Source organism: Oncorhynchus nerka, linkage group LG14 (genome assembly GCF_034236695.1).
Source record: "Oncorhynchus nerka isolate Pitt River linkage group LG14, Oner_Uvic_2.0, whole genome shotgun sequence".
NCBI lineage: Eukaryota > Metazoa > Chordata > Actinopteri > Salmoniformes > Salmonidae > Oncorhynchus > Oncorhynchus nerka.
The window spans coordinates 69,978,294-70,001,146 of record NC_088409.1 but is presented as its reverse complement, the minus strand read 5'-3'; the positions used below and the strand labels follow the sequence as shown (position 1 = coordinate 70,001,146).

General features: G+C 42.4%; 1 protein-coding gene across 4 annotated transcripts in view; it reads left to right on the top strand.

Moving 5' to 3' along the window:
• The window catches only part of LOC115141783 (LIM domain kinase 1-like), a 70,175-nt gene that overhangs the window by 1,621 nt on the left and 45,701 nt on the right, over nt 1-22,853 (top strand). For 2 of the 4 annotated variants that reach the window (XM_029680982.2, XM_065000343.1), the window contains exon 2: nt 5,837-5,936. In XM_029680982.2, coding sequence (XP_029536842.1) covers nt 5,837-5,936 — 100 coding nt within the window. Of the gene's footprint in view, nt 1-5,836; nt 5,937-10,699; nt 10,943-11,382; nt 11,595-22,853 lie in introns of those variants that run through there. The other 2 variants (XM_029680984.2, XM_029680983.2) reach the window with 2 other exon arrangements.

Below are 22,853 nucleotides of genomic sequence, written 5' to 3'. Positions count from 1 at the left end.
TTTGTTTTGGCACCTAAAACCCTCACAAACTTTTACAGATGCACAATTGAGAGCATCCTATCACCGCCCGGTATGGCAATTGCACCGCCCCGAACCGGAAGGCTCACCAGAGGGTGGTACAGTCTGCCCAATGCATCACCGGGGGCAAACTACCTGCCCTCCAGGACACCTACAGCACCCAATGTCACAGGAAGGCCAAAAAGATAATCAAGGACAACAACCACCCGAGCCACTGGCTGTTCACCCCACTATCATCCAGAAGGCGAGGTCAGTACAAGTGCATCAAAGCCGGGACCGCGAGACTAAAAAACAGCTTCAATTTAAGGCCATCAGACTGTTAAACAGCCAGGCTGCTGCCCTATATACTTAGACTTGAAATAACTGGCCACTTTAATAATGGAACACTAACACTAGTCACTTTAATAATGTTTACATATTTTACATTACTCATCTCATATGTATATACTGTATTCTACTCTAATGCTGCTCCGACATTGCCCATTTATATATTCTTAATTCCATTCCTTTAGATTTGTGTGTATTGTTGTGAAATTGTTAGATATTATTGCACTGTTGGAGCTAGAAACACAAATATTTCGCTACACCCGCAATAACATCTGCCAAAAATGTGTATGTGACCAATAACATTCTATTTGATTTGATTACAGAATGTTTAGCTCATATCAGCGTGAATGACTGCACCCGAACTCGAGTGTCACCCTTTATCAGAGCTGAGTAAATGTGTGTGCGCCCATACAAGTGTGTGTGTGCGCTGTGTGTTTGTGCATGCACATGCATAATATTTGTGTGTGTGCATGCGCGCCTGCCTGCCTGCCTGCGTCTATGTGAGTTGTGACAGAGACAGGGCATCTGACTAGTGCTGCTGACTCCGTGTGTCTGTGTATCAGTTTGTGATGGACTGGAGTCTGGCCCTCTTGAGACGCAACACCAGCGGTCGTCAGGGAAAGCAGATCAGTCAGAGAGAGGCTGGGAGAGGGCCATTAGTGCAGAGTAGATGTGTTGGCCAATACAATCAATACAACTACTGCAGCGCTGACTTCCTAATATTGAACCACTGCAGGGGAAGGGACCCATTGCCCAGCAAATATCTTGTGTGTGTCCTAAATGGCACCCTATCCCATTTATAGTGCACTATATTTTGGAAGTTAAGGATACATAATACTGTCAATGACTTAGGGGAGGCAAATTATATAGCCTACACTAAAACATTTGTGAAAAAGAAAAGATCGACCAGATATTTCGCTGCAAGATCAGGTTTCCATTGTTAGATCAGCAGGAGCATTGAACTGCTCTTCCACTAACTGCCAAAGTAATGCCATTTAGAAGATTGTACAATTACGGTAGTCACTCGAATGCATTTCAATTAACAGGTGTGCCTTGTTAAAAGGTAATTTGTGTAATATCTTTCCTTCTTGCATTTGATAAAATCAGTTGTGTTGTAACAAGGTAGGGGGGTATACAGAAGATAGCCCTATTTGGTGAAAGACCAAGTCCATATTATGGCAACAACAGCTCAAATAAGCAAAGAGAAACAACAGTCCATCATGGAGATCAGTCAATCCGGAACATTTCAAGAACTTTGTAAGTTACTTTAAGGCCAGTCGTATAAATCAAATTGCAGCACAAATAAATGCTTCACAGAGTTCAAGTAACAGACACATCTCAACATCAACTGTTCAGAGGATACTGTGTGAATCAGGCCTTCATGGTCAAATTGCTGCACAGAAACCACTTCTAAAGGACACCAATGAGAAGAAGAGACTTGCTTGGGTCAAGAAACACGAGCAATGGACATTAGACAGGTGGAAATCTGTCCTTCGGTCTGATGAGTCCAAATTTTTTATTTTTGGTTCCAACCGCCATGTCTTTGTGAGACGCGAAGTAGGTGAAAGGATGATCTTCGCATGTGTGGTTTCCCACCGTGAAGCGTGGGGGTGCTTTGCTGGTGACACTGTCAGTGACTTATTTATAATTCAAGGCACACTTAACCAGCATGGCTACCACAGCATTCTGCAGCGATACACCATCCCATCTGGTTTGTGCTTAGTGGGACAATCATTTGTTTTTCAACAGGACAATGGCCCATCACACCTCCAGGCTGTGTGAGGGCTATATGATGAAAAGGGAGAGTGATGGAGTGCTGCATCAGATGACCTGGCCTCCACAATCCCCCAACAACCCACTTGAGATGGTTTGGGATGAGTTGGACAGCAGAGGGAAGGAAAAGCAGTCAACAAGTGCTCGGCATATGTGGGAACTCCTTCAAGGTTATTGGAAAAGCATTCCAGGTGAAGCTGGTTGAGAGAATGCAAAGAGTGTGCCAAGCTGCCATCAAGGCAAAGAGTGGCTACTTTGAAGAATCTCAAATATAAAATATATTTTCATTTGTTTAACACTTTATTGGTTACTACACGATTCCATATGTGTTATTTTATAGTTTTGATGTCTTCACTATTATTCTACAATGCAGACAATAGTAAAAAATAAAGAAAAATGTTGGTAGGTGTGTCCAAATGCTTAACTGGTACTGTATATAACCAAGTTGTCATTACTCATTGTGTATTTATTATTACTTATCTATTATTTTGTAATTTTCTTTCTCTCTGCATTTTTTGGAAGGACCTGTAAGTAATAATTTCACTGTTATTCTACACCTGTTGTTTACAAAGCATGTGACAAATAAAATTACCCCCAAGATGCTAACCTCTCACCATTGCCAATAACGAGAGGTTAGCATATCATGGTGGTATGAATTATTACTTGTTAAACAAAATCTCTTTCTCTGAGCAATTATATTATTATAAAAGAACACGATTTCCCAAGTTATTTGTTTTTTACAATATAGCTCAGTATTTTGTATTTTTTATTTTATACAGTCACTATTGGTCATCTTTATCAATGGCGTCAATGGACCCCACTGTATCTAGGTGTACGTCCCAAATGGCACCTTATTCCCTTTATAGAGCACTCGTTTTGTCCAGGGCCCATAGAACTCTGGTCAAAGTAGTGCACTATATAGGGAAATGTATCCAAACCCTGGTCCTCGAGCACAACAGTACACCTTAGTGTTGTAGCCCTGGACAAACACCTCATTCAGCTCATTGAGGGCCTGATGATTAGTTGACACGTTGAATCAGGTGTGCTTGTCCAGGGTTACAATAAAAATGTGTACTATTAGGGGTACCCAAGGACCAGGGTTGGGAAACACTGACATAGGGAATAGGGCCCATAGGTCTCTGGTCAAATGTAGTGCATTATATAGGTAATAGGGTGCCATTTGTGATGAAGCCAATAACTTTTTAAGGGCTGCCGAGACCTCTGGAAGAAGGTTGAATGGACCCTAAAAGGCAGTGACAAGTCACAATGACAAATGTAAAACGAGGAAACCGATTTATGAAGATCCGAGCACTTAGTGGCAGCTTTCTGGCTCTTGCTCGCTGTTCTCTCTCTCGTCTCGCTCTGTCAATATTTCTCTCTGACTCCCTCTCACTCCTTTGCTTTCTCTCTCAGATGAAACTTTCCATTGCTCACATATGAACATAATCGTATGTTGTGGTTTATCTTATTCATCCTCTACAAATAAATAGTCATTTTTTTCTGACACCATGTTCCTATGTGATTACCACATCCACACTTTTCTCATTCTGGATTTACAGGGAAAACAAATGCTCTTGTGATCATTCTAAACACACACAAACACACACACACACACACACACACACACACCTACATCCTCCCACAAGTAAAAGCAGCATAGAATACATTAATGTGGTTCTTCTGTGTTAATCCACCGCTCCAAAGCTCTGCTTCTAAGAACTGTAGTAAAAGATAAAAGCCACATTTGCATGCCCCTGAAAATATCCCACATTTCTAACACTCAGCTTATCTTAAATGAGGATAATTTCCCTCCATTATGAAATTGGGTGATTTTGTGCCTTGAAGCTACTGAGGGTCATTTGATGAAAACTATTTTTAGCTGTCTAACTGGTGCTATGGTTTAGTTTGTATAGAAAGTATTTGTGTCATTTGGCGTCAACAGTAATCTTACATTATTAAGTTTGTCTGGCAGTGACGTGCATTGAAAAAAAAATAATAAGTTAACCAGAAATATAGTTGAAGACTCGCTTTTGAGTACTTGTCAGGCTTTTTAAAGCTTTTTCCACTGAAACCGAGCTATCAACCCTTGATCAATAATATATTGACATACTCCATCACCAGTAGTGATAAGTATTCAGACCCCTCGATTCTTTCCACATTTTGTTATGTTACAGCCTTATTCTAAAATGGAATAAATTGTTTTTTCCCCCTCCTCATTCTACACACAATACCCCATAAAAACAGGTTAACATTTTTTTGGTGTGCAAATGTATAAAAATATAAAAACTGAAATATCACATTTACATAACTATTCAGACCCTTTACTCAGTACTTTGTTGAAGCACCTTTGACAGTGATTACAGCCTTGAGATTTCTTGGGTATGACGCTACAAGCTTGACACATCTGTATTTGGTGAGGTTCTCCCATTTTCTCTGCAGATCCTCTCAAGCTCCGTCAAGTTGGATGGGTTACGTTGCTGCACAGCTATTTTCAGGTCTCTCCAGAGATGTTTGTTCGGGTTCAAGTCCGGGCTCTGGCCGGACCACTCAAGGACATTCAGAGACTTGTCCAGAAGCAAACCCATGCATTGTCTTGGCTGTGTGCTTAGAGTCGTTGTCCTGTTGGAAGGTGAACCTTTGCCCCAGTCTGAGGTCCTGAGTGCTCTGGTGCAGGTTTTCATCAAGGATCTCTCTGTACTTTGCTCTGTTCATCTTTCCCTCGATCCTGACTTGTCTCACAGTCCCTGCCCCTGAAAAACATCCTCACAGCATGATGCTGCCACCATCGCGCATCACCGTAGGGATGGTGCCAGGCGTCCTCCAGACGTGACGCTTGGTATTCAGGCCAAAGAGTTCAATCTTAGTTTTATCAGACCAAAGAATCTGGTTTCTCATGGTCTGAGAGTCCTTGGTGCCTTTTGTCAAGCTCCAAGTGGGCTGCCGTGCCTTTTACTGGGGAGTGACTTCCTTCTGGGCACTCTACCATGAAGGCCTGATTGGTGAAGTGCTGCAGAGATGGTTGTCCTTCTGGAAGGTTTTCCCATCTTAACTGAGGAATTCTGGAGCCCTGTCAGAGTTACCATTAGATTCTGGAGCCCTTCTCCCCCGATTGCTCAGTTTGGCCGGGCAGCCAGCTCTAGGAAAAGTTTTTGTGGTTCCAAACTTCTTCCATTTAAGAATTATGGAGGCCACTGTGTTCTTGGGGACCTTCAAGGCTGCAGAAAGGTTTTTGTACCCTTCCCCAGATCTGTGTCTCGACACAATCCTGTCTATGGACAATTTCTTCGACCTCATGGCTTGGTTTTTGCTCTGACATGCACTGTCAACTGTTGGACCTTATATAGACAGGTGTGAGCCTTTTTCAAATCATGTCCAATCAATTTAATTTACCACAGGAGGATTCCAATCAAGTTGTAGAAACATCTCAAGGATGATCAATGGAAACAGGATGCACCTGAGCTCAATTTTGAGTCTCATAGCAAAGGGTCTTAATACTTGTGTAAATAAGGTATTTCTGTTTTTATTTTGTATAAATTTGCAAACATTTCTAAAAACATTGCTTCTCTTTGTCATTATGGGTTATTATGTGTAGATTGATGAGGAAAAACATTAATTTAATCAATTTTAGAATATGGAAATGTGGAAAAAGGGAAGGGGTCTGTCCACACATGTTGTCCTTTGATCTGTCCACTAACTGTGTGTGTGTCATGTATTACAGCTGGCAGAAGCTTGCCCGTGTGTGCGGGATGCAGACAACGGATCTATGATGAACAGTATCTCCAGGCACTCAACAATGACTGGCACACTGTATGCTTCAGGTGAGTGCTGCTTAAACAGTCTCCTCTCACTGATCAGTCAGTCTCTTCTCCTGTCAATCTTTTGACAGACAACTGATGTTCATGCTACTTGTCTTATTCATAATGACCAGTTTTTGATTTAAAAAAAATATATATATATATTTTTTACCCCGTTTTCTCCCCAATTTCGTGGTATCCAATTGTTTAGTAGCTACTATCTTGTCTCATCGCTACAACTCCCGTACGGGCTCGGGAGAGACGAAGGTTGAAAGTCATGCGTCCTCCAAAACACAACCCAACCAAGCCGCACTGCTTCTTAACACAGCGCGCATCCAACCCGGAAGCCAGCCGCACCAATGTGTCGGAGGAAACATTGTGCATTTAAAATTGATTTTAAATTTTAAAATTTTATTTAAAATTGAGTTCATTTTAAAATAGCAACATTGACCTTGATAATTATCTAATTTTGCTAAGGTTACCTGAACGTTGTTACACATGATCTTTTCCATGCATTGTATTGAAAAAGGAAGAGAGGAAATAAATGTACAGCAGAAACTAAGTTCATTTATTTTATGAGTTGCAACAAGGCACATCTGTATGTTAAAAACGATTTGCCAAAAATATATTACTAACATTTAAAAAATAAGTCAAACATACAAAGCAATACATATTTATTGATAAATTAAAAAACAATACAAAATGAAGTGCATAAACAGTACATCTGCCAGACTTCAATATACTTCAGACTCCAGAAATAATTATTTCACCCATTCAATCCCTCATTCACCCCTCTGTTACTTGTTACTTGTCCATGGGACTGGCTGACATTAACTCACTCACCCATTCACACTCTTTCTCTCACTCACTCCCTCTTTTCCTCACTCACTCACTTCACTCTCAATCGCCCTCTTCCAGTGGTGTAAAAAGTACTGAAATATCCTACTCAAGTAGAAGTACTGTTATTTTAACGAAATTTAGAAGTAAAAAGTAGAAGTCAAATTACTGGCTGAAAAATACAAAAATAAGTACACGTTTTCAGAAACGCTACGCAATTACAGTAACGAGAGTAGTTGTAAATTAGTTCATCTACACCCCATCACTGACCTAAACGTGAACTTAACATGGCCACAGAACCTCCCTCCGCCCAATGATGCTGTTGTTCTATATGTACAGTATGTGATGCAACAGACCATGACAAACATCAGCCCTCCCTGGTTGTGCAACTCCCCTTTATACTGACTAACTAATTAATCCAGCAGCTGGTGAAGTTGTTTCACTCTGCTTGAAAACCAGACAGTTTTTCCCAGAAAGTAGTGTGCCCGCTGGAGATTGGGATGTTATTAATAGGACACTGCCTGTTGTTGTCGTCGTCGTTGTCTTGCTTACATAATTGCTCCCACCCTGTCTCTTTAGTTCATTTTCGGTTTTACACTCTGTGTTCTTGGGATGACAAACCTAGTTTCAGGAAGCAGGAGATCAGATCACCCTGTCACACTCAGAGGATATCTCTTTGATATGTTTCTCATTTAGAAATCATTCAAAATGACCCACACAGGCACTGTTATTACCTTGTTCTACCACCGCTTATTAACCTCATAAGTAGACCATTTTGGGATGGTTTACAGGACGCATATTACTGAATCTTGGAAACTGGCCCATATCGGTAACTACACCATGCACTTGTAGTTGTTTGTGTTTTGTTGTGCTATATGTATGGGCTATACATGCACATAGGTCTTGTCACAGCATATGATCTGTGTCCATTTGAATCCCTTTGCTGGTAGTCAGCAGTGTGTCATCCCATCCATTAGTCAGATGCTGTGTGTTTAGTCTGAACCTGGCTCGCTCTGTAAAAACTGTCCCCTGTATCCTTTATCCACTGTTCTCATTCTGCTAAGGCTGCTAGTGGGGTTTCTCTTTTCTGTGTGGAAAATTGGCCTGGGTGCTTGGTGTTGCGTTAGTGACTCACAGCACTGCTGGATGACCCAACGGGAGATCTGAGGATGAGGACATCTGGGTCACTGGAGAGAGGCGAAAAAGGGTTTTGGAGTTTTTTGTGTGTGCGTGCATTTGTGTGTGTGTGACAGTCAGAGAGTATACAGATGGGCCAGAGATGAGAGGGAGAGACACATCTGGCTACTCCACAGTGCTGGCTTTCGATGGGGGGTAAGTGAGGGGTGTGTGTGTGTGTGTGTGTGTGTGTGTGTGTGTGTGTGTGTGTGTGTGTGTGTTCATAATATGTATGTTGCGAAGAGGCTAGAACAGAAAAGAGGTCACATTTCTCTCACACAAATGTAATTCACACCTGAGCTCCTTGTGGGGGGAATGTAAGAAGTCCTTCTCTACTGAATGTTACTTTGAGAAGACCTGGCTGTCATCGACCCTGTTGGGACATACAAGTCAGACACGTTTTACCACTACTACAACTGTGTAACTTGTGGCTTGTCGACTTCCACACACTGCCTTTCTGACTTGCATTTCTCTTACCTTTCCTGTCTTCCCTTCACTGTCCTATCTGTTCAATAACACAACAAATAAAAAAAACAGTAACTGCTTCCTACAGATAGAATAGCTAAGGGCTAACATGCATGCTGGCACATTCTAATTCTCCCTGTCTGTCTAGAATATGGAGGTAATAGATTTCTGATCCTTCCCTTGGGGAGGGAGGGATTGTCATGGTTAAAGGAAAAAGGGGGGGGTTAAGATGGCTTTCCTGATCTGAGACGTCTATGGAAAGCCGCCTGTGTCCCCCTACTCCCCTCAAGCAACACAGAAGGAAAAAGAGGGTTAGGGCTAAACATAAGAAAATCACGAAAACACACTCCAACCATCCCGTCAGCTAGTTGGTCCCCAAGTAGAACTGAAAGCTCAGTGAGTGCTAGAATGGCAGATAAAAATAAACTAAAAGGGGGAAAATAGCTGGAATGGATTATTTGGAGGCTGTCGGGATTCTCAGGGGTGGAAAAACTCCATGGTCCTCACAGAACGCCAGTGGTGTGTGTGTGTGTGTGCGCTGTTCACAGAGCCAGCGGCAGCAGGAACAGCAGCTTCATGGGAAAATACTGTGGCGCTCTCACGGAGCAACCTGTTCCTATTAGTCAATCCTCCAACTCTCTCAGCATGGGGCAGTCCCAGGGCTCACCATGAGAAACCAGAGACCACAAAGCCTACCGCTCAGAACCATGCGTTTAGCTTTATTGAGTTTTCATTCATGCTTTTAAAAGCCGGTAAGGAGATTTTGCTTTTGACCCCACTCCCAGAACTCAGAGAGAGGCGTTTTATGTTACAATCGATGATAGAGTCCAGTTTACAAGTTTCCTTCTGGTAGTGTACTGAGTCTGTTAGGCAGGCATCCATGGCATTGACTGATGTTTCAGTTCTCCCTCAAGAATTGGATCTCTACTACTTGACTCTTTGGATGGCCCTCAGTGGAAGGACTTTAAGGAGAATTTGCTCTTGGGTGGATTGGATGCCCTTTGTTGAATGTAATTTAGATGTTGTGAGTTTAATGTTTGACATTTGACACTTGGGAAGTTGGGAACGCACACCGCAGGTGTACAGTAGAAAGATATTGACTCAGCAGGAACAATAACATGGTATGGTAACATGGTATGTCTCTTTACAGGGGTCAAAAAAACATCTGCTTTTCATACACACAATGCAATCATCATTTACCTGTTTTGAAAGTAACCTTCTTTGCGAGTATTAACTTTTTTTTAATGTCATAACTTATTTTTTAATAGAACGAAATTACTCACATACTCATTCATAGGACTTATCAGTTCATGGTCTATCAAAAGTCAGACAAATGATATTCTCTTGAGAGAGCGAGGTCCTGTAACTGTTTCTGCCAGCTTGCTCTGCTGCCCCCAATGGCTAAAAAACAGACAGCAAGCTCTGTTGTTGTGTCAGCACATTGGCAACCCTGCAGGTCACACACACAAATACTATACAGTACTGTACTGTACAGTACTGCCTCACGGATGACCCAGGTTCAATCAATACCTGGTTGGTCAGACGTATGCTCATACAGTATATGCACACAGACACACACACTAACACACTCCTGTACGCACACACACTCCAAGGCTGAAAGAAGTCAATTTCTCAAGGACATGCAACAGAAACCCCCCAGAGCCTTTCCATTCTTAAGGCACATTCTTCTCTCTTTCTCTTTCTCTCTGCCTCTCATTTTCTGTTTCTCTTTCTCTGTCTCTCTCTCTCTGTCTCTGTTTTTCTCTCTTTGTCTCTGCCTCTTTAAGAACGAGGACTCATCTTAAAAGACCTGTTTTAAAATTGATGCATTCATTGTAAATAGCCATACACCATATTTATAACCACTAGACTTATCTTAAAAGATGTGCCAGAAGGGAGTTAGAAAGAGGATTCAAGCTGTTTGCTGCATGGCCTTAGACATAAGTGTGTTATTTTTCTTATTACTGATGTGGTATAATGGTACTCATGTGACATGATCTGTCGTAACTGATGGATAGCACAGCAGATTAAATCCTTAACCCTACATAATGATGTATTATATAATAGTGTATACTATAGCTGTACTGTATGGCTCTGTGGCAACTATTTAAGACACCCACTCTCTTTGTTTTGAATTGTTAGGCTCTGTGGCCTTTCCCTCCTGACCATGCTGCTGATGTGAAACTTGTGTTTTGAAAGTAGGGATTTGGTAGGGGGATCAGTAAGGAAGTGAAACTTGAAAGTACCAGTGCTAGACTAGTATGCTCATCCTCATAGGTCTGTTCTGTATCCTGCCTAAAACATTTTCTTTTTTGTGCTGCGGTAGCTACAAGGTTGCCCACGGAGGCTCTTAACAAAGAGACACCATTTCCTTTGTAAAGATCGCCTGAATTGTTAGGATTCCTATTAGGACACAGACTCCTCTTCAAGGATCGTCTTAATTGGCTAAAGGAAATGTTATCTCCTTCTAAACCATCACCTGATTCGCCGAGGGGCTTCCGTCTCCTCTCTCCTCCATCCAAAATGGAATGGAACCAGAGTCGCAGGAAAAGGTTGGTAAACTGAAACAGAAACTGTTAAGGGGTCTTAATCGATTAAAAAATGTACTTTCTGCTAGCCTGTATTGTCTTTGATGAATAGGATATGTGTTTGTGTGCGGTATCAGATAGTGTAACATGGAAATGAGTAAGGTAGATGGGGGACCCTTTATTGAGTAGTATTGGCTAGGAAGATAGGGGGCCCTTTATCCCACTTTGGTTGAATATGCGAAGCTGGCTGTAGTTAACTGGCTGTGAGAAGCCAGTTGTATTTGACTGAGAGGCCAGCCGTCTGGCAGACAGAGGGATGAAGGGAGGGAAGGGAAAGGCTATGATGTCACAGGGTCACCACCACTCCACTCCCAAAGGAAGCTGGGAGAGCGAGGGCAGGGACAGGAAACACATTACTAAAAAAGAAAAAAAGAGGCACCAGAATGCAGCTGTAGTGTGAGAGAAAGAGAGGAAGATATTCATGGTTGTGACAGTGCTGCTGTGTGGTGGTGGTGTGGTTTAGTAGCGGCAGGTTTCCTCTCTACTATAGATTATCTGTTCAATACGCTGCTGTTAAGATGAGCCTATTTCCTGACTGTCATAGCAAGGCCCTGTCTCTGAAGGGAGACGTGTTACGAAGGGACCAGCGATACAGGAATTCCATCAAGGGCAAGAAGTAAGTCCTTTTGTTGGATGGATGTACGTAAAGGCTAGGATGGGCAGTTGTGTGGTCTGTAGTGGAGTCGTTGGGGTACTTGGTTCCTCTTGGTTGCAGTTCCAGAACTATGTTCCTGTATTTCTACATCTACTCATTGAAACAACTTGCTTAAAATTTGCAGTTTAGTCATGAATACCGTTCACTCGACTAGAGTTGGATGTATTTGCTTACTAATGGAGAAGTGATAGCAGATAGCATGTTAGCATCACAGCCTAGACAGAAGGGTGGTTTGGGTGGGCCTGTGAAATCACTTCCTTATTTTTAAACCTCGTTTCCATGTCTGCTTTTCTCACTTTCGTGACCAGAAATATTACAGATGACTTAGTCCAGAATGAATTTGAACAATGCTTGTGTTTATGAACTTAGACCATGTCTCTACTGTGTGTCCCTTTAATGTGACAGTATGTGTTTACTGGTGTGGTGCTCTATACAATCTATGTTTGTTTGTCTACCCCTCACCCAGTGTGCAGAAGTGTACATTGTCGAGTCTAGTACACACGTTGACTGTATTCAGGCTGTCACAGTACTGACTCTCCCTCACTCTGCCTGTGTCTCTCTAACTCCCCATGTCTGACTTTGATCATAACTCCCTGTCCACCCTAAGCGTGATTTCCCAGCCTCTCTGCTATGTGACTGCTCTGTTTGCAGTGTGTCAGGCTCTATGTAGCCTGGGTGCAGTGTACAGAGAGTACGCCACAGTATGAATCAACTAGATTAGGGATGTAGAGAAGCTTTCAGTGTCGCTGTGATACAGTGCTCCGCCTGTGTTCACTGACTCCAGCTTTCCTCTCTGAATGTTTGTGTGTATGTGTGTGCCTGCCTTGTGTGAGTTGTCAGATAAGCATGTTATCCAACGACAGCCAGACCCTCTTAGGGGAAATTGTTCACAATTTATAAATAGCGGGTCCTATAATCACAAAGCTGTGAATGGGTGTCTTCCATGGCTTTTGGAGAATACTATGGTGAACTGTAGCTTATGAGTTATTTTTTTTTAAACATAAAGCAGACTTCACACATGTTGTTTAAATACTCTTTAGCATTGTCACTTTCTCATCATATGATGCAAAGTGAATAATGCAGGACAGAGTTCTGTATTTTGAAATGTAATTATCTTGAACTTGATTGCTGACATGCACAACATTTAGGACTATATCAACAATGGCTAATGAAACAAATACCAAAATATTGTTTTTTTGTGGAGTTTTCTTTTAATGTGTGATTGAGGTAGGCTAAATTAGGTGTGGTTGGAATGTTCATAATAGTGAGCATTTGCAAGCTGTGTGCAGGAGCTTCCTCATTTAAGTCACATCATACACTCTGATACAACAGGTGCATTCCTTTTGAAGTAGACACAAATACTCAGAATAGGAGCTGAAACCTGATCAGATCATAAAATGTACACCTCCATGTACAGTACAATAAATCCCCTTCTATAAATTTCTGTGTAACATTGATATTGTAAGGTTATGAAACTATACTTTATGTAAGGTGTCTACTTTAGATGTAACTGAATGTGGTATTGTTTCAGTGATAGTTAACACCAGGCAGGAAGTAATGGATGTGTTGTTAGCCACCTTAAAATGGTTGCGAGAGGAGAAGAGGGATGAGATGGGTGGAGGGTAAGTGAGTGGAGGAGAAGAGTGGTGAGGAGAGGTGAGAGCAGAGGAGAAGAGAGGATAAGTGAAAGTGTAACAGAGGAGATCACGCATACAGCAGGTGTGTGGGCAGACAGTAACCTGGTTTATACTAAGACGACCAATGTCATCATCAGAGAGGCTGAAGAAATTAAACATCACATCCTCCCGACAGGATTAAATCTGCCTGACTCCCCCGGCTCACCGGCCTGCTCTGTATTTCATCTCTGTATTTCATCTCTGTGTTTCATCTCTGTGTTTCATTTCTGTAGAGCAGCAGGAGGAACAGGCTGTGTACAAATGAAAGGCTGTCGAGGACGGATGTGGAGATTTATTAGACAGATGTTGAGTAAAGGAGGAAGGGAAATTACTCTTAAAGGGTGAACACTGGGTGCTTCTCTTTTCTCCTCCCTCCTTCCCCTCTTTCCTCTCCTTCTCTTCATCCTCCATCACTCCATCACCATTTTCTTTTCTCTCTTCAACCTCCTCCTCCATCATTCAATCACCCATTTCTCTCCTCCTCCTCCTCTGCTATTACTCTCTGTCATCCTTTTATCTAGTTGTCCTTGAGGAGCTTGTAGGGGTCAGAGACACTGTCTGTTTCCTTTCTCTGGCTTTTCTCACCTGAATATATTATATTAGTCCAGAGCAAATTTCTAATTAATTATTTGGTTAGCTTTTAGCTTATCTCCTAGCCTAGGCCTAGCTTTCCCCACAGTTCTTATCTCGAGGGCCAATGGCTAGCTTTGGCAGTTGCAGCTGGCTATTCTTAGGGCTCTGGTTATGGCTATAGCTGCTCAGTGAAACGACCTGTCCTGATTTGTCATAGACGCTTGCTAAAAAACCTTCATGTAAAATGTTATAGAATCAGCTTGATCCCCTCTGTCAAAGACTCTTTGACCTTCTTTTTTGATATTTTTAGTGGTATTGTTAACAAACACACCCCCATAAAGAAAATTAGAATAAAAAACAGGTTCAGCACCTGGTTTGACCGAGATCTTGCAGAGTTACTCCACCTCAAGAATTGCATTTGGCGAAAGGCTCGGCACACGCATACACAGACTGACTGGCTCAGCCTGAGAAATAAGTGCACTCAGCCTATCCGGGAAGGCCAAAGTTAGTTACTTTAAAGTTCTCTCTCTGTGGGTCTAACCCAAAGAAGTTCTGGAAAACGGTTAAAGACCTGGAGAATAAACCATCCTCCTCACAGCTGCCCATGTCCCTTAAAGTTGATGATGTGGTTGTTACAGACAAGGAGCACATGGCTGAGCTCTTTAATCACCACTTCATTAAATCAGGATTCCTATTTGACTCAGCCATGCCTCCTTGCCCGTCCAACATTTCCTCATCTCCCACCCCTTCTAATGCAACTATCCCCGATGCTTCTCCCTCTTTTTCCCCTGCCCCGCTACAACGTTTCTCCCTGCAGGCAGTCACTAAGTCCAAGGTTCTAGAGGAGCTCCTGAAACTTGACCCCAATGGTTTAGATGGTTTAGACCATTTCTTCTTTAAGGTTGCTGCCCCGATCATCGCCAAGCCTATCTCCAAACTTTTTATCCTGTTTCTCCTTTCTGGGGAGGTTCCCATTGCTTGGAAGGCAGCCACGGTTCGTCCTTTATTTAAAGGGGAGATCAAGCTGATCCTAACTGTTATAGGCCTATTTCTATTTTGTTGTGTTTATCAAAAGTGTTGGAAAAACTTCAATCAACTATCAATTGACTGGCTTTCTTGATGTCTATAGTATTCTCTCTGGTATGCAATCTGGTTTCTGCTCAGGTTATGGATGTGTCACTGCAACCTTAAAGGTCCTCAATGATGTCACCATTGCCCTTGATTCTAAGCAATGTTGTGCTGTTATTTTTATTGACTTGGCCAAAGCTTTTGATACGGTAGACCATTCCATTCTTGTGGGCCGGCTAAGGAATATTGGTGTCTCTGAGGTGTCTTAGGTAGTTAGCAAACCAGGCCAATCTCAAAGAGTGCAGTGTAATGAAGTCAGAAAATCTGCTGTCTCAGCCACTGCCTGTCACCAAGGGAGTACCCCAAGGCTCAATCCTAGGCCCACACTTGTCTCAATTTACATCAACAACATAGCTCAGGCAGTAGGAAGCTCTCTCGTCCATTTATATGCAGATGATAGTCTTCTACTCAGCTGGCCCCTCTCCGGATTTTGTGTTAAATGCTCTACAACAAAGCTTTCTTGGTGTCCAACAAGCTTTCTCTACCCTTAACCTGGTTCTGAACACCTCCAAAACAAAGGTCATGTGGTTTGGTAAGAAGAATGCCCCTCTCCCCACCTGTGTGATTACTACCTCTGAGGATTTAGAGCTTGAGGTAGTCACCTCATGCAAATACTTGGGAGTATGGCTAAACAGTACACTGTCCTTCTCTCAGCACATATCAAATCTGCAGGCTAAAGTTAAATCTATACTTGGTTTCCTCTATCGTAATCAATCCTCTTTCACCCCAGCTGCCAAATTAATCCTGATTCAGATGACCATTCTACCCATGCTAGATTACGGAGACATCATTTATAGATCAGCAGGTAAGGGTGTTCTCCAGCGGCTAGATGTTCTTTACCATTCGGCCATCAGATTTGCCGCCAATGCTCCTTATAGGACACATCACTGCACTCTATACTCATCTGTAAACTGGTAATCTCTGTATACCCGTCGCAAGACCCACTGGTTGATGCTTATTTATAAAACACTCTTAGGCCTCACTCCCCCCTCCCCCTATCTGAGATACCTACTGCAGCCTTCATCCTTCACATACAACACCCGTTCTGCCAGTCACATTCTGTTAAAGGTCCCCAAAGCACACACATCCCTGAGTCGCTCGTCTTTTCAGTTCGCTGCAGCTAGCGACTGGAACGAGCTGAAACAAACACTCAAACTGGACAGTTTTATCTCAATCTCTTCATTCAGACTCAATCATGGACACTTTTACTGACAGTTGTGGCTGCTTTGCGTGATGTATTGGCGTCTCTACCTTCTTGCCCTTTGTGCTGTTGTCTGTCCCCAAAAATGTTTGTACCATGTTTTGTGCTGCTACCGTGTTGTGTTGCTACCATGCTGTGTTGCCATGTGTTGCTTCCTTGCTATGTTGTTGTCTTAGGTTTCTCTTTATGTAGTGTTGTCTCTCTTGTCGTGATGTGTGTTTTGTCCTATATTTATGTTATTTATTTTAACCCCAGCCTCCGTCCCCGCAGGAGGTCTTTTGCCTTTTGGTAGGCCGTCATTGTAAATAAGAATTTGTTCTTAACTGACTTGACAAAAATGGCTCAGGGCTAGCTTGCTCGAAAGCTCCTTATAAAATGGTCTACTTCAGGAATTCATCTGGTTTGTGGATTTCGGGATTATTGAGGAAATTGTTCTCAAGTCATCAAGTTCTGCCAGGTTTATCCCCCCTCCCATTGTTTTTAGACTGAGATCACTGACTGACACGGTGTCTCTGTTCTGTCTCCAGAACCAAGAACACACAGTTCTGTTTAATAAAGTATTTTTGCACACCGACTAACTTTCCATTGTTAATCTGACATTTACAAAGGAAAAGGGAGTCTGTCTATAGATGTAGGTTCTTTCTTTTGATTAAAATCCCACTCCCAACCTTTAAACTTTTGGCCTTGTAATACAACCCTTTTATCAGACTTCCAGAAATGATATTTGACCTCCCTTATCCCAGTGTTACAGATATAGAATGTATTCACTATTTCACTTCTACACTTTTTCATTTACTTTACCAGTTATATCAGTCCAACATTGCCCAACATCCAGGACTCAACATATTTGTATGCTGAACACAAAAAGTTGTACTTTTACTTCTATGCATTGTGGTCCTCTGAACAGTGACTATTCACTGATACTAGGACAGGACCAGAGGCCAATGTGGTTGGCACCTGATCGTCTCCATCACTCATGTCTTGTTTTGCCCGAGGTCGTGGAACATTGAAGAATGACCGGCCATTCTCTTTTTCCAGTCCAGTCTGCCCCAGACAGACAGAATGTGCATAGATAGCTTTGCTGAAAGCCAGACAGACACAGGGTTTAGCGAGCACAAAGGAAACTGCCTCCATCTACACTATTCACCCCCAGCCGCCACACTATTTACCCCCCCAGCATACAGCCACCACACAGCTCAACAAAGCTCCGTTACCTGCAATGCCCCTGCTTAATAGACCAATAGACTGCCGGTGCTACAACAAAAACTGTTCCCCATTGACAAAAGCTACCGGGTGTTCAGCAGCCATCTTATAACTCAACCCAGCCAACCACTGTGTTTTTTCCACCACATGAAAATGCACAGACTATCTTTTCCCTGATCTTTTTGTTCTTGAGAGCTGGGGATGGCTGACACAGGAATAGCTGAGCCCGGCACTGAGAGGGTTTATGCCTGCTCTTTGCTGAGCTTGCAATTGCAGGGGAGGGGTTTTGACCTGTGTCTGATTGGCTATGGGATTTCCTGGGAGGATTTGAAAACACCCAATGGGGAGGGGCCACCGAGAGGATTAGGTCATGCTTTTTCTGTGAGGGGAGTGACATCATGGTCTGGGAACTGCTCTGCCCTGGGGTGAAGGGTGAGCGGAATGACAATAAGGGGGTGCAGAGAGGGGGAGGTTGGTTGGGATTGTGATGAATGTGTCTAATTTTGTTGTTTGTCGCACTTGTGTGGGTTTCTCTCTCTTTTTCTAACTTTTTTTTTGTTCCACTGAAGAAGATTGGTAGAACTTGGCCCCCTGCCAGGAATTCCCCCCTCTATCCCTGTCTTGGTATTCCCTTCCAGTGGAAACGTTACTGGCTTGTTGACAAGATGCGAACAGGAGAGGTGTCTCCCTGGTCTCCCTGACGCTGTCGTTTCCTCATTGTTTTCCATTACATACTCTGTCGCTCTTTCTGTATATCTTTCTCTCTCATTCTTTCTCTTTCTCTCACCCTCTTTCTCGGCCCCCTCTCATAAGACTTAGGTCATATTTCCTCATAGTCACATGCTTGGTGTGGGTTGCAGTCTTGCCGGCAATACCCACTCACAACAACAGCAAGCACTGTATGTAATATAGACAGACACAAATGACCAAGCACTGGATATAATATAGACACAAAGTACATTTTAGATACTAATCAACCAACTGATTAAAAACAAATTGTAATTTGTTTATAAAACACATCAGCATTCAATAGACATGCTAACTAATTAATCATGTTGTCTCATTTCTTTAGTGCAATTTATTGCTCGTTCAACTGTGGATTGTGGAATATTGATTTATTGACCACACGGTTTACTGTATGTCTGACATTTAGATGTATGGAATTGGACAGAGGATGGATCATTGGACACGCAAAATAGATTATTCTGTGTTTGTGTGAGAGAGAAATGGGAGGCTGCATGTGTGGCACATGATTTCTTGCGCTTTTCATAATGCTGCATCCTAAAAAATATTTAAACCTTCAAATCGGTCAACACCTTGTTGGAGGTTATCTCCTCTTGTCCTCTCCTCCCCTGCCATGTACAGAAAGCCCTTCCTGTAGACATGACCCGCTTCCTTCAGAGGTGTCTCTGCCCACGTCATACCATGACCTCTGTCATCCAGACAGAGAGAAAGGATGGCGAGACTGACATTTTGAAGAGTCCCACACGAGAGTCTGATTGTTACATAGGCTATGTATTTTAGGTTACCGTGAACATTCTATAGTTTTCACAGTTGACTTGTGATGCCAATTTTTGTATTGAAATGTCATCTCAAGCAATACTCCATTCAACTCAGTGATGTGAGGGGTTATCAGTGGAATCAACACATTGTATGTGATGTGAGTGCTGCAGTAACATTAATCCTAGAAACAGAAAAAACAGTTTACAGTATTGCTATAGTTTAGTTAGAGACTATGGTACTGGTTTACAGGGTGACCAATAGATCATAGTACACAGCTGAGATGGCATGTTGGTGTAGGAGTTAGAACCACTACCTATGTGGGGAAACCTTCCAGCTATATGTGTTTGTCCCCTGGAGAACTGGGGAAACCACTGTGTCTACTCAGTCTGAAACTTTTGTGGGTGGGCTTGTATTACTATTCTCGTGGCTACTGGAAATCCCCAGATGTCCCCACAGGGAAAGTAAAATATAGAAAATGATCCCTTATGGGACGTTTCCCACGAGGACAAATGATCTTTTAAGCATAGGGGTTATGTTTAGGGTTAGGGTTACTATTAGGGTGAGAATTAGGTTTAGGGTTATGGTTAAGGTTAGGGGAAATATGATTTTGAATGGAAATGAATTTAAGCCCCCCACAAGGATAGTAAAACAAATATGCTGTGTGTGTGTGACTCCTCTTGATCAATACCTCTATCTTTAGCTAAATCAAAGAGTGACCTACTGTAGTGACAGGTCAAATTGGCATACTTTTATTAATGTAAACAAACACAATTATTATATTCATGAATCCTTTGCTTTGATTTCCATTTAAAATCATTGGAAGCTGTTGATCTGGGTCAAATATTGACCTGGGTCAAATGGTTTGCATGGTAAAGAAGCGGGTCCGGCTCCAGGTATAAGCAACATAAGCTGGTCGCTTAGGGCCCCTTGTCCACTAGGAAATTAGCCATATATATTGTTTGATTGATAGTTAGTCTAGCCAGCTATTTAAACTTGTAGTGATCAGGGCATGTGCCCAGGGGCCGTGACCTCCAGTGGGCCCCAATTGATTGTGTTAGGCATTCTCACGCAGATATGATATTAACATGGCATTAGTCATGGTAGAATTTGGGGAATTTAGCTTTAAAGGCCCCCACCAAAGGGCAATGCTGCCCGTATTTCAACGGAAATTCCTATCCTATAACAGAAATTCTCGTTTAGGTTCCACCGCCAACGAATGGCGCAGGCTGCTAATACATATTCATGATTGGGGGTGGGAACGTTTTCCAGGTGGAGTGGATAAATAACAACATAGCTGTCAGTGTAGATACCGAGCATGCTAACCTTATCTAGCTAGCTAATGTTATCTGTTGTTGCTACGCCGTTTTGAAAAGATTCGCCAGCTGGCTAGGCTATGGATGGTTCTGGAGCTGGATTTGTCATAAGCATTTAGGGAAAACTTTGCCACGGATGGATAGGGGAAGCCAGTATATTTGACTTTGCCATCTGTTGTTATCTCCAAAATGTTGGCATGTTCCATAAATTGCAACCACAAATCCGCCATCTAGATAAAAATAATAAGATGAAGCTCCGGTAATATGGATAGCCTAACTGCACTGCCTAACCGTGCGAAAAAAGTACGATAATGTATGCTCTCACTGCTGTAGGTGGCTCTGGATAAGAGTGTCCGCTAAATGACTCAAATGGATTATGATAATTTGCTGGTAAAAAGTGGAGGTGTAAAAACACAAGTTTGCACCCTCTATTTTAATTTGCTCCATGGCTCAGGCGTCTACTGCAAAAAGCTGTTTGGTATTATATTGCTCAGCTCAGTCGCGACTCATGAAAAAAGGACTTTCCAGGTGTTTCTGATTAAATAAATAATGACATGCTGGTGGGTGGTAAATTCAAATAAAACCAAGTCCTGAAAATAAACGTAGACTGAAAAGTATTAGCATGTCATACCATAGAGGAAACTCAGCATTGTCACGAAAACATTCCGAAGTTACCCCTTCGGATTTCCCACTTCAACCCCAAATATATCATACTTTGACTAAAACTATGATGTATTGACTTAAATTGTTGTGCAACATCATGGGTAAGGATCTTTCAGCTCATGTGGGCATTTTAAACTGATATAAGGTGAAAGCACCAATTTGTAAGTCGCTCTGGATAAGAGCGTCTGCTAAATGACTTAAATGTAAATGTAATAAAAATTCTCCCCACCCCATGGCCAAAGGGGTAGAATTGCAGGAAATGAGCTGTAAACTGGAAGAAAATCCTCTCTGCCCCATGGCAAAATGAGTAGAATTGCATTAATGTATTATACATAAATTGCTACGTTCTCTCCAACCCATGGAAAAATGTGTAGAATTTACTTTTTTTTCTCTCTTTTTTTTCTTCTCTCTCCACCGTCAAGAGTGGCCACTAAAATGTTTTGCCGCAGGGTGACATCTCACGGAGGGTCCCCAAAAGGCTGTAAATAAGATAACTAAAGTATACGAACATCAGTCTAATGCGATAATATCTGAATCTATGATAATAACTGTGATCAGAGTCAATGCTATGCAAAAAAAATAGGCAAACTATGTTAATTACACAGAGTTTACATATCAATTTTTTTTATATATGAAGTGAATGGATTAGTTAATTCTCACTTTCTCTATGAATCCGGTGTTTTGGTCAAACAGTTGTCTCTGTATGAATACAGTGTTTTGGCCGGTCTGTCTCCCTGTCTCTATGTGAGTGGTGATTTAATATAACATGGCTGTTGCTGGGGGGGGTCAAAGATAATTCATTTAATTAATTAATACATTTTATTACAAGGCACTTTGGCTGATTCCATTTGGGAATGAAGGGGTGAAAGAGGGGTCTCCAGATTTTGTGACTCACCTCTCCCCCTTCTTTAGATGTTTCTATTCTCCTAGGTGGTTGCAGCTGGGTGTCTGGCATCTCAGAATCTGGGATCTTTCCTCGTTGCTTGTCTTTGCTTATGGAATAGTCATTTGTCAGCCTCCTGTTCATCTCTCTTTCCATCCTTCCACTTCTCCCTCAGCTCATCCCTCCTTTCAGTGCCTCTCTCTCCCACCCTCTCTCTCTCTACCCTCTGACCCTGATGACAGAGCCCTGGGGACCTGTCACTCAAATCATCAAGTAAAAACCCATCTATCCCTTTCCTTCCATCCTTTTGGCATAGCTCATCTCCCTGCCTCTACCGTCCTCTTTCTCGAAGTCCTTTAAGCATTGCGCCTCTTCTCCCTGTCCTGACATATCCTTTCCTTCTATCTCTTTCAGCAGAGCTAAACCTCTTTTCTCTCTCCTCTGCTTAACTCCGCCCTTACGCTTCCAACAGCATGTCCTCCCTCCCTCTTTTTTCTCATATCTCTTTTCTTTCTCTCAATGCTTTCAGTGAACCCTGCACTTAGCTAACCCTGTGCTGCGTGGGCAAGACAAAAGCATGACCATTTGATATGAATAGATATGAGGTCTGCCTTGTAGTTCATATCAGTATTATATCCAGTAAACACTTTCTCTGTCCTTTGGTTCAGATCATCATTTTGTCTCCGAATATTTTGGTTATATGTATCTGACACGCAGCCCTTAATCTCATTCTGGTCTTCACCACAGACCATTACTCATCTCACGTTATCACGTCTATATTTACCATTGTGTTTTCTGTGTGGTGGATGGTGGGCCACTGGGCCAGTTCAACATGTAGATCATTTTGTATATATAGTGTATGTGAACACCCCTTTAAGTTAGGGTATTTGGCTATTTCAGCCACGCCCGTTGCTGACAGGTGTTTTAAAATCGGTCACACAGCCATGCAATCTCCATAGACAAACATTGGCAGTACAATGGCCTTACTGAAGAGCTCAGTGACTTTCAACATGGCACGGTCATATGATGCCACCTTTCCAACAAGTAGGTGCGTCAAATTTCTGGCCTGCTAGGGCT